The following is a 12,454-nucleotide window of genomic DNA, read 5'->3' as shown; positions in this document are numbered from 1 at the left end:
TAGCTTGTGGTGTTTTGCTGGCGTCTCTGCCCTCCATGAGCTCGACATCTTCGAGTCTTTCTAAAATTTACTCTCAAAATCATTATTTAAAGAGTCATTTGAGTAAAAAATCGTTTTCTATATCTTTATGTCCTCAAACAATTTTTCTATATCTTGTGCTCACTCTAGAGAGCCACTCTCGGCTCTCCATCTCTAGCTAGCATGCAATTCGGAATATGATATCTATATTTGGAGATCCGTTGGTGGAGGATATTTTTTCACTGCATTCTCTATTCCTATAAATTAGGAAGGATATAAAGAATCTCTTGGAGTTGCTTTTAGTTTTAGAGCATCTCCAAGAGACTCTTTATATCATTTCTAATTTGCAAGAATAGAGATTTGGTAAAAAAAAAACACACCCTCCAACAATAATATAGATATCTTCTATTCTGAATTTCTCGCTAGCCAAAGATGACGAGTGATGATAGCTCTTTAGACTACGCACAAGGTATAGAAAGGCTATTAGAAAGTATAAAGATATAGAAAATTATTTTTACTTAAATCACTCTCTAAATGATGATTTAGAGACTAAATTTTAAAAAGGCTCTTAGAGATGCTCAGGTCGCTGGTGCCTGATCCTCGAGGGCGGTTAGAGGTGGACTAGTTATGCTCTGGTTGTGTCGTGTCCTGTCCCTTAGAGCATCGATAGCGGCCAGTGCATGGTTCTAGGTGTCAACTTGACGAATCGGTGCATCTAGTGGCCGAGAAGAATCGATTCATAATATGCAAGAGTCTGACTCATGCGCATTAAAGAAAGAAACAAGACCCTATGTTTCAATTGTTTAGTGCATGTTCCGGTGCGTTTTCTAAGCTCATTTTAAGTCCCATCTCAACCAATTCAATTTCTTTAAGATCCCCGGCTTAAAACCCATCCAATGCAGGGCACTTGTGCCTTCTGTCTTGACGAGAGTAGTCTCTTGTGCATACCAAATGCTCTCCACGTGAAGAACTAAACCAAATAAGTGAATAAGCACCCGTCAATCATCAAGCATTATTTATGCACCGAGATTGAGGCCCAGCATGACTTCTGCATACCTTTTATCACAGTATAAGTAGTTGAAGAACTAAACAGGCTTGTCCCAGCATCTCGCTAATCACACTGAACGAGTTTACTGAGGTCAGGAGAATGCAGTTTTAATACAATTAAACATGGTGTATGATGAAAAGAAGAAAAAATCACTGCTATGCAATGCTGAATAAACAAAGATATGGCACCATTTGTCTAAGTATGAGAATAAACAAACCATTTAAGACGAACTACCAATTTGATTTTACTAGAGATAAACGACAGGTCTGTACACAGAGTAACAAACATTCTAAATTCCATCAAATCTAACCATATGTGACTACATCAAGGTTCTCTGTTTCAGTAGGGATGCGACGGAAGAGCCAGCACCACCTAAGATGATACTGTAGGGAGGTCTACCTTTTGAAGGATGGGAGTTCAGAAGCTGTTATAGTAAGGTGACTAAATAGAGGAATGAAAGAATGACAGCTCTTGCTTTTAGCATTCAGATAATCCTCATGCCGCTGGCCTGCGTTTCCTCCTATAAACCCGTTTAGGGGAACGAGGAGCTACAGCATCAGCACTGTTGATATTTTGAACACGATGATCATTCTTGGGTTGCTCTTTCAGTGGCTGATTGTTAATTGGTGTTGCACCTGTTTCCGAAAGAACTTGGGTGTTTGGAGACCCACCTGTACTAATCTGCCTCCTCAAACGCAATATCTCACTTTTGGCTGTGGCCAATTCTTCTTCAAGTTTCTTAGACCTTACTTCAAAATTCTCCCTCTCAGCCCCAAGCCTTTTTATGGTATTCTGAGCATCTTCCATGTTTTCCTGAGCTTCAACTGTACTTTTCTTTTGTTCGTCAAGGGACTTTGATAGCATCTCTTTCTCCTCTTTAATAGCAGAAATCTTGGAATTAGTTGTTTCCAGCTGCTTAGACAGAGATAGTGTACTCTTAGTCACCTCACTTAGTGATCTAGTGGCCTCATCCAAGTCTCCTTGAAGACCTCTTCTTGCTTTAGACTCTATCACTGATTGTTTCACCAAAGCCTCAAGCTCCCTGTTTAGAGTAGCATTGATTTTACACTCTTTAACTAGCTCGTTTTGCGTGGACTCTAACTTTCATCCAGCAATTCTTTTTTAAGGTCACTATGTGATTCTGAAACCGAAAGTAACTGCTTCGAGGTGACCTCGAGTTCTCCTTGTGACTTTTTAAGTACCTCCCTCACTGATGCCAGCTCATCTGAAAGACTTGCAGAAACTGACTCTGCCTGCTCTATTTTGTTAGCCAGAGCTTGCCTCACTTCACTGGCCTCATCTGTTAATTTTGAAATCCGAGTCATCAAGTCCTGATTTGATCTCTTTACTTCATCAAGTTCTTCAGAGAGTTTAAACACCTCATTTCTGGAATCTCTCAGTGCCTCTTCAGTGGACTGAGCAAGGTCTGACAAACTTTTCCTGGCAACAACTTCATTATCTAGTATTGTTCTGGTGGTGCCCAATTCATTGTTCAACTCGGCTATTCGAGTTCTGTCTTTGCTAGAGTCACTCAATGCAGCAGAGAATTTTTCTTCAAGCTGATTGAGCTTATCATCTTTCTGAAATAATAGTTCAGAATCTTTGAGAAGCCCTCTCTTCAGAAGCGGTTTTCAGGTATGTATACTGACTCAATAAAGCACTGACTTTTTCTTCCACTTCACCCTTTTCAGTGTATAATATTTGAACTTTCTCATTCAGTGAGTTAATAAGTGACGCCTTTGATTTAAGATCATCTTTAGCTGTATGAACATCTTTCTCCAGTTGCTTTATTTGGGAATTTGCCTGCTCTAGGTTCTCTTTGCTTGATTGTAGATCACATTCAGGTTCTCGTAGTCCTTTTCCTTGGCAGAAAGTGATGAGCTTAGCTCCCTGATGTGGTCCTCCTTGCCATTTACCTCTTGGCTAAGCAGATTTACCTTGCCATGCAAAATATCAAGCACTTCAATATTTTCCTTCAATTTGCCTTCAGACAAATGTTTGTCTTCCTCTGCTTCTGCAATACTGTTCTTAAGTTGATCTATCTCAAGGTTAAGCTGCTCTACTAGCTCCTTTTCCCTTTGAACTTCCTCGGTTAAAGATGCTACGGTTCTTCTAGATGAAGCCAACTGATCTTGCAGCAAGGCTTCCTCCTCCTGAAACTTTCTAGCTTCTTTCTTCAGAGTTTTCCCTAAGCATCGACATTGCTGCCTCGTTTTCAACCAATTTGGTCTCCATCTGGGTAACAGAAAAATAGATTAATCAAATGGGAATCCTATCCATGAATTTAATTTATAGATGTATAAAATTCTAAGATAACTTTTGACAAATAATCTCAACAGAGTGAAGTTCCTTCTAGTATTCCACAACAGTGCACAATAACTTTTCCAGTACTATATTGACCATAGAGAGTTGAGACAACTGATGCTGCATCCTAAGGTTCATGATGACTTATATCCTATAAACTTCTTGCTCATATCACCATGTTACATGAGTTGCTTGTTTCATCATCTCAATCAACACAATACTTGGAGCAAAACACTTCAGAAGAGTCTACACGATAAAGCCTATGAAGATATCAGTATCACAGGTGCTAAGTAAAATCCAAAACTTATGCCAAGATAAATTAGGTAGGGAGTAATAGATACTTGTAACAAAAACAGTAAATGGCTCTCTACATGTTCAAGTAAAAAAACAAAACAGTAAATATGCAATAATCAAAAGACAAGATTCTCGTCGAGGCTGTGGGTGTATAACTAGACCACCCAGGTTTCAAGTCCTCAGTGCCTATTCTTAATCAAATTCCACCTAGTTCCTCCTAGGTTGGTCTAGTTTTTTTTAAGACAGGATTCGGGGAAAAGAATTCAGGAAAGTTGGCCAACTACGAATCTGATGGCATGTCTGACAAATTAGCATCACAATTCTCATATGCCCTAAATATATGGCAAAGTGACTGAACAGCTGTCCTTGTGATCAAAGAAGAATTACTAGGTTGTAGCTCATGACGTCGTAAGGTAATCTGGTAGTGTACGTTTTTTTTACATGCATACAAGATTTAGGTTGGAAAATCAGTACTAGATTGGAACACCTGGTTATTTCTTCAGCGCAATTTTTTAAACACCGTGCATATGAAATTTAATGTGCAAATTCTGAAGCAGTGAATGATATAAGTATAATAATTTCATAGAGTGATTATAGATGCATACAGATGAGATGGTCGACTGCAAGGCCTTCTTTTCCTGTTGAGAAGTACCAAGAAGTCCAGCGAAAACACCAGAAGCAATAACTGCAATTGCATTTAGGAAACCTGCAAGTGGATTTCTTGCTGGTTGTCCTTGCTCATCAGGCTGATGTAATTCTTCCCGAGGCTCCTCAGGCTGAGTTACGTCAGCCTTTTGAATATATGTTCTATCTGAAGAAGAACAATGTCAACCATTAAAGTTTTTCAACTCATATTAGGGTCGCTGATGGATGAAATATTGCACACGCCCGCACGGCAACAGGGGTGTTGGAACCATTGGGCGTACCCAGTGCAAAGAGCTCCCGCCCTGTGCGGGGTCTGGGGAAGGGTGTCAGTGGCAAGCCTTACCCTCGCATGTGCAATGCGAGGAGACCGCGACTCAAACCCGAGACCTTCCGGTCACAGAGACCGCGACTCGAACCCAGGACCTTCCGGTCACAGGCGGTAAGACTCTATCACTTGCACCAGGCCCGCCCTTGCCCAGGGTGTTGGAACCATTAATTTATCAATTACTTTAAAATGGGATCATTTTGCCACCAAAACAGCTATGTTAACATTTATGATCAATCCGAACCAAAACCATACCAGGACATACCAGAGTTATGGAATCCAAATGCGGTTCGCAGACCGAGAGGCTACCGACAAGCAATTAGTCAGTACAGGGATGATTAATTGGGATTATACACTAGTTTGATGCTAATGTATGCATATATTTGATGATAGTACTTATCTCAAAAAATATCTGAATACCTATTACTATGGAAATTAAATATATAGGTACAATATCAATTAGATAACTTATACTGCACTATTAATTTAGTGAACTAGAAAGAAGCAAGCAATAAATGGGCAATAATAGTTCTCTATCAAATAGGGCACTAACGCCATCAGCGGCTGATCAGATTTTTTGACAACACTGCAAGTCTGCAACTCTGTAAAAGACAGGGTGTGTTTGGTTTGAGGAAGGTGTGATCCATCATCTTCTCATTACTTTTTGTTTGGTTTGTGGGATACAATGGGTTGATCCACCACCACCTTATCTCTCACAAACTAGGAGTAACTAGTATAGGCATGAGGGGATTCATTCCAACAAAATCATGGGATGAACTCATGATGCACCACCCATCTAGGATGGGGTGGTTACTCAAACCAAACACACGGTAAATGCTGTCGTGGACTAGCTATGTATGTGGGCTAACATGGTGTCTTGGGCTGATTTACATTATTAAATGGGTTATATGGCTGATTACATGGAAACTAGAAGATTATTCGCTTTTCATGTGGTTGAATTGGTGGTCCAGAACAGTATACCACTCCAGCTTGTATATGTGTGACAGTCTGGCTGCCTATTCCATCTAATCAAACAATTAAATGGCGGTACCTATTAATTTCAACAGACACATAGGGGTCAAAACAGGACAAAAATTCCAGTCCCCACCGACACTGTTACCATTTTTTTTCCCAGCCACTTCCTGTTACTTCAGGGAAACCTGAAAATGGTTCTAAACCGGTAAGCAGCTGGGGAAAGCAGTATCAAAATCGGGAGGACCCTTTTCGGAACCATTCTTGGGTTCCTGTTTTGCACCATAAAGTTCCCACCGGTATTCCCGTTTACCTATGCTTGAGGCATGCATGCAAGAGCGCACCGGTATTCCCGTTTACCTATGCTTGAGGCATGCATGCAAGAGCAAAGCCGTTTGTCTCTTCACACCATTGCTGGCTTATTTTATAACCCCTCTCGCACATGACTTCAGCTAAAGTGGGCTTGGTAGGACTAACTGCAGGAGGAATAGAATTGTATGGGATTGGATTATTTGCATTCCAGCTAACTAAACGGATCTTAATTGGCTCGACTAGCTTCCTTACCCTTCGCATCCGCCGAGTCAGGCGAGAAGACCCTTGCTCATTTTCCACCACACCCGGGCGCCGATGTGGCGCAACACTGAGGATGCGACGACCCGATCCTTGCTCACTTGACACCGTGCCCAGATCACGACACGACGCGTCACAGGGGTGACGGCCCAGCCCTTACTCATTTAACACCATACCCGGGTTCCGGCATGGCGCGTCGCTAAGAAGGTAACGCCCCAACAGGATTCTTTTGGGTTTCATCTCCATAACAGTGGTTAAGTTTTTACATTGACTCACCAAGTCTAACACAACTCTCATCCTTTATCAGGGAACCTGCTGCTAGAACACCGTAAGCACCCCTACACATATCATCAGCAACGAGGGGGTGTCGAAATGAGGTTTACTACTACTAAGAGAGTCTACAATTTACGCGTGGGAAACTTAGCATCACAATTACACAGTCCATTCAGCAAGTTCATTTAGAAGGGGGAAAGGTATCTTATTCGTATCTACTAATCTCACAGATTTTATCAGATTTTTTAATAAAACAAAAAAAATCACACATATCATCCTAGTAACAAGGCGTCAAGGCGAGTTGAAATGGAGATAATTGGAATTTTACCATTATTAAATTTTGCCATTATCAAATGTGGGCTTCGCTCGTTTGCCATTCCGCAAAAGGGATTCGCTCGTTTGCCATTATAAAAGTGGACACACTTGCTGAAATGCCCTTTTATTGCCAGCATGACCGTTTTGCCCCTGCTTCTTCCACGTCCACGTCCGGCTCATGAGTCATGACCCGCGCCGACATGGACGCGTGGGCGGCCGACCTGCGCCGCAGCGTCGGCGCCGCCACCGGAACCGACAACACCGGTGCAGGCCTCGTCATCTACGTCGGCGACATGCGCTAGGCCGTCGACAGCAGCAACGACGACGCCCGCGGCTTCAGCCCCGCTGCGCACCTGCCCGCAGAGCTCGCCCGCCTGCTCGGCGAGCTCCGCCTCCGCTCCGCAGAGCACGGGCACGGCGGGCGCGCCTGGCTGGTGGCGGCAGCGAGCTACGGCACCTTCATGCGTTGCCAGCGGTCGTCCCTGGAGGTGACGTGGGACCTGCAGCCGGTGAAGCAGAGCTGCCGCCGGCGGATAGAGGAAGAAAAGAAGAAAACGGCGGCGGCGTCGGGTTTTAAAGGCGAGGACGCGAACTCCAAATTTGCCAGTGCCTTCTCGAGCTCTCCACGCAGACGAGTACGTGGCCACGCGTGCAGACGGCGCTAGAAGGCGGCCACGACGGCGAGCATCGGTGGTGCAGAGGCAGACGAGCTGCTGCTGCCGGTTTTACTGTTCACAGCCTGAAACCCCAACTTCAGCTCACTTGTTCTCTCGATTTGATGTGGAAACGTGGTCATAGCCTTTAACAAAAGTTGTTCATCCAACAGAGGTCTCCAACTTTTCTTTAAGGATCAACATCTAAAGCTAACTGGTTAGGAAGATTTTAAATTTTGAAAGCATGAACATGAAACTGGAAAACTGAATTTGATTTCAGGATTTTGCAACCTGCTTTTGATTAGCAAACTTTGATTAATTAACTAATGGTCAAACATCTATCAAACGTAACAACCAATTACACACTATCATAGCACAAGCACACTACCAATTTATGAAGCAAGAATTGCACAAATTTTATTTATAAAAATTCATTTGATAATTCTCCAAAAATTTGATAATCCTCCAGGGACGACCGCTGGCAACGCATGAAGGTGCCGTAGCTCGCTGCCGCCACCAGCCAGGCACGCCCGCCGTGCCCGTGCTCTGCGGAGCGGAGGCGGAGCTCGCCGAGCAGGCGGGCGAGCTCTGCGGCCAGGTGCGCAGCGGGGCTGAAGCCGCGGGCGTCGTCGTTGCTGCTGTCGACGGCCCAGCGCATGTCGCCGACGTAGATGACGAGGCCTGCACCGGTGTTGTCGGTTCCGGTGGCGGTGCCGACGCTGCGGCGCAGGTCGGCCGCCCACGCGTCCATGTCGGCGCGGGTCATGAGTCGGACGTGGACGTGGAAGAAGCAGGGGGCAAAACGGTCATGCTGACGATAAAAAGGCATTCCAACGGGTGAGTCCACTTTTATAATGGTAAACGAACGAATCTCTTTCACGGAATGGCAAACAAGCCAAGCATAATGGCAAAATTCCAATTATCTCCTTGAAATGAGGTTTACTACTACTGACCAGTGACGAGATCAACCGACGAGCGCTGCGCCCTGGCCGCAGCCGCCGCGGCGTCGCGGAGGCGGAGGAGCGGGAGCACCGAGACGCCGACCAGGAGCACGGCCCTCCTCTGCGTGGCGTCGTCCGCAACGGGGGAGCGAGCGGCGCTGGACGACGAGGCAAAGACCGCGGTGGCCACCCGCCCGGCGCCGCTGCCGCCGCGGCGGCCGCGGGGTGGAGGGAGAAGGGCGGGGCAGGGCGGCTGCACCACCGGCGGCGAGAGGAGGAGGTGGTGGTAGTCCATGCCGGCGTCGCAGTCGCAATCGCAGACACCCAAAAAAAACCCTACCACCCACCCCTCGCCGGCCGCTGCTTTGCAATCTGGAGCGGTGTGGTATCACGTGAGCATTCGTAGCAACGGAAATGGCAACCCGTTCTGCCTTCTGAGCTGGGGTTTGGGGCTTGCCGGCTTGGGAGCAGCGGGGAGGGGAGTGGCAACGCGCAAGCTGAAGGGGAAGCGGAGCCGGAGGAGAAGGTTTCGGAACTGTGTCAGACTGTCGGGTTCTGGTTACGTGGGCTCTTCACAGGCCATGTGGGCTTTAGAAAAGGTTCGTCATAATAGGTCTGGCCCATGGATGGGCACAACGCTACCGGGCCCATTCTGAACATATAATTTTTGCTAAATTCTACGAAAATTCCTCTAAAAATACTACTCGTGTGAAAGACACTCCAACTTGTTTGTAATCTGCCACACTCCAACTTATTTGTAAACTGCCACCTCTGTTCAGAAAAGAATACGGTGCATTCTCGATTTAAAATATTAGTGATTATAACATCAAATATGTATTTTATAAAATATATGTTACGACAAATCTAATGATTCCTATTTTATATCATGAATATTGATGCTTTTTCAATAAAATTAGTCGAACTTAAGACACTTTGGGGCTGTTTGGATAGTGGCATGGTGGAGGTGCCTGGCCCTGGCGAGGCTCCCAGGCGTTGGATTTGGGCCAGGATCACTCGCTTGGCCAGATGTTGCCTGGGAGGCTGACAGTCCCTTTAAGTTTGGTGTTGTGCTAGAATGGCTAGAATTGTATTCTTTTCTGGAAGTAATGTCTATTTTATGACCCGACTTCATTCTCCGAAATGATTTGAATTATACAGGTCAGTGATGTGATTGTCCCCAAATGAAACACAAATTATGCTCTACAGAGTCGCCACCAAATTCTTGTCGATCACATGTCTCCAGGAACATACTCCTATGAATCCAAACGATCCAACCTCACAAACAGTGCAACCTGTAGCAAACAGACAAATAAGATTCTCAAGAGCAATAAACCATTGATCGTACCTGTGTCTGCTCCTGCCCTCCATCATTGCTCAGCGTCAGATCATTGCAAAATTTAGGCTGCGTAGACACGGACATCTCTGAGTGTAACACCTAGAATCACGCAATAAGCAGGATTTCTTCTTTGGATTAGAAACAAGAAGCAGTCTTTCTTTAACCTGTCATCATGCCTGTCTTTAGTAATCACCACTCCTCGACAGCAGAAACGGCAGATTTCACAAAGCAGCTCAATGCCATTATCAAGAAAATGTTGTTGCAACTTATACAGCACGCAAACATCGTCATTGCTGCTCCGGAAGAAACCAAAGAAGAAATAGAATGAAAATTGGGGAACTTGCATTGCCAATAGCCTCAGGGCCAAAATTACAATGCTAACGGCAGGCAAGCTCTCCGATCTAAAGGCCGAGAGATCACATCTCGGCAAATTCTAGATGGAGCCTCAGTTCTAATAAAATAATGACCAATGCCACCGAATGGCCAAATGCTGGAAACTTACAAAACCAGCAAACCGATGATGGCGGTGGTGAAAACCGCGACAATTGACATTATTGATCAGCTACCCTGGCTCGCGGAGCATAGGTAGTGGACGTCAACTGGTGCAGCCAGCACAACCATCTCAGCCATGAATATGTCATCGTTGAAGGAAGATGATGAGCCAGCCGAGCTGAGGGAGGCCACGGCTGTGATGTTCTCTTCCTCTTCAGTAAGGACTTCCTGATCCCTGCAGTTCCTACTGCAGAATGCCTTCTCACCACTGCAAAGGACATTCAGCAAATTGTTCAGTGTTCTTGGTTCTTTCTATGATTATGGAGCATAACAGATGAACATGCTGCTATGCAAATGCTACCCGTTTTATTTACACTGAATTCTTTGTGTTGAGAAACGCAATGCAAAACTGATCGTAAGTCATCAGATTCTTCAATCAGTCTATCCAGTTCAGGATGCTTGTCTACCAATCAATAACACATTCAGATGCAAAATATATGACAAATAGCACATTCGGATGAAAAACATATAAAAATTCCAAAGAGAAAACACATCACAGGTGAATAACAATCATTAGTTTGGATTCACTGTCGTCATAACAAAAGGTTGTCGAGCTCGCATCAACATACCGGTAAATGCAGGAGTCATTGCCATCCAGCTTCTTCTTGCAAGAGCCGCAGGAGCTCAAGAACTCCTCGCCAGGCTCGCCGTCATCGAAGCACTTGACCAGCCAGTAGGATTCTGCTCCTTCCTTGACTTCCATGGCGTCCACGCCGTCACCAAGAGTGCAGGGCTCCAAGATGCAGTCCCCAAAGATGCGAGTGGTCTTCGGGTTCGGACCGTGCGCGATGATGCAGGTGTAGTCCTCCGACTGCTCCACCTCCGTCGCGGACACGGACCCGACGTACCGGCGCGGGCCGCCGATGGACGCCGGCAGGGAGCCCGGCGCGGGGAACTTCCCAAGATCGGCAGGGTTGCTGCTCGCGCCGGTCACGGTGACCTCTGGACCAGACTTCACATCCCCGTAGGACATGCTGCACGGCACCGGCTTGCGGCTGGGGACGGCGGCGGCGGCGGTCCCCACATGCCCGAGCTCCGGGGACGCGTGGGCGCAGTCTCTCGGCAGGGTGGTGAGGGGCTTGGCGAGGCGTTGCGGCAGCTTGAACGGCTGCCGCGCCTGGGCGGGCCCGAGGCCGAGCAGGCGGCTCCTGCTGGCGCCCGCGGCGGGTTCGGCGAGGGCGTCGTCGTCGACGAGGCCGCCGAGGCCGAGGCGGTGCGAGTCCCAGCTCCTGGCCCTGGGCGAGCGCGGCGAGCGGAGCAGCGAGCTGCCGAGCGCGGCGAAGGGCGCCCTGAGGTCGAGCGGCGACGTCGGGCTGCGCGCCGCCGTCGGCGAGTCGCAGTCCGGCGCGGCGCCGCACCTGAGCGCCCCGCCGAGACCGACCAGCAGCCTGGGCACGGCGAAGAGCCGCGGCCTCCCTGCGCCCACGCCCACGCCCACGCCGGCGCAGGAGCCGTCGTCCGCCGCCACCCTCCTGAGCAGCATTCTCGCGCGCGTGCGTCAGCCCCTGGAGAGCACGCGAGCGGAGCAGAGATCCGTCCGGCCCCGTTCCCTCCTCCACAATAATCAGGGGGCACCGAGAGGCGAAGCGAAGCGAAATCTAGACCACCCCCCACGAGACGCCAAAAATCAGTGCCTGCACGAGCCATGAAGCGCCGGAAACTCCTAGACCAGCACGAGAAGAAGGCGGCGCAAGAGGACAAGGCGAACGGCAACGGGGGAAATAAAGCCGGGTGAGGAGGAATCTCTCATCGCCAGCCAACTTGCGAGCAAGAAAACAGTCAAGAAAAAGAAGAGACGTCGTCCCACCTGATCAGCTGCCCCGTTGCCCTTCCCTTCCCTTCTCTTCACTTCCCTTCCCCGTCCACCGCAATGCTGGAGGTGAGAGACGGAGAGGACGGAGGGGCGGAGGATATGGGCATGGGCCTGTGGCTGGTGAGAGCACCGCAGGCACAGGAGCAGTAAAATGCCACTGCGTCACTGCCCCCGCTTGCCTCTCCACCACAGCATCAGCATTGCATCTCTCTCTCGTTTTGGCGTGCAGCGTATCAAAAACTGGAGCAGGGGAGGCAGGGGAGAGCAGTGAGGTGACGGGTGGTGGGCTGCCTGCGGCTGCGGCTGCGGCTGCGGATGCGCCTGGGATTGGCAGTCAGGCCTTGTTTAGACCGCTCTTAGAAATCAGTATTTGACAATGTAGCATTTTTGTTTAT

At 47.6% G+C, this 12,454-nt stretch overlaps 1 protein-coding gene and 1 pseudogene across 1 annotated transcript; both read right to left on the bottom strand.

Annotated features, from left to right (window-relative positions):
- Window positions 1-1,246: 1,246 nt before the first annotated feature.
- LOC136513903 (MAR-binding filament-like protein 1) lies at window positions 1,247-9,105 on the bottom strand (annotated as a pseudogene).
- An 838-nt stretch (window positions 9,106-9,943) lies between these two features.
- LOC136513754 (FCS-Like Zinc finger 10-like) lies at window positions 9,944-12,225 on the bottom strand. The gene is made up of 3 exons (XM_066507719.1): window positions 12,054-12,225; window positions 10,816-11,844; window positions 9,944-10,454 (listed from the first exon to the last, which is right to left on the bottom strand). Exons 2-3 carry the CDS (start codon window positions 11,727-11,729, stop codon window positions 10,253-10,255), a joined length of 1,116 nt encoding a protein of 371 aa, XP_066363816.1. The 5' UTR covers window positions 11,730-11,844; window positions 12,054-12,225; the 3' UTR covers window positions 9,944-10,252.
- Between the last annotated feature and the right edge of the window lie 229 nt (window positions 12,226-12,454).

The sequence above is a fragment of the Miscanthus floridulus genome, chromosome 16 (assembly GCF_019320115.1).
Source record: "Miscanthus floridulus cultivar M001 chromosome 16, ASM1932011v1, whole genome shotgun sequence".
Lineage (NCBI taxonomy): Eukaryota > Viridiplantae > Streptophyta > Magnoliopsida > Poales > Poaceae > Miscanthus > Miscanthus floridulus.
This window is presented reverse-complemented; position numbering and strand designations above follow the sequence as displayed.

Bases quoted from the DNA above. Each gene is read 5' to 3' on its own strand.
- LOC136513754 (XM_066507719.1), bottom strand. From the start codon at position 11,729: ATGCTGCTCAGGAGGGTGGCGGCGGACGACGGCTCCTGCGCCGGCGTG. The intron at 10,455-10,815 runs GTATGTTGATGC...TGTCCTTTGCAG, and splicing joins AATGACTCCTGCATTTACCG to TGGTGAGAAGGCATTCTGCA.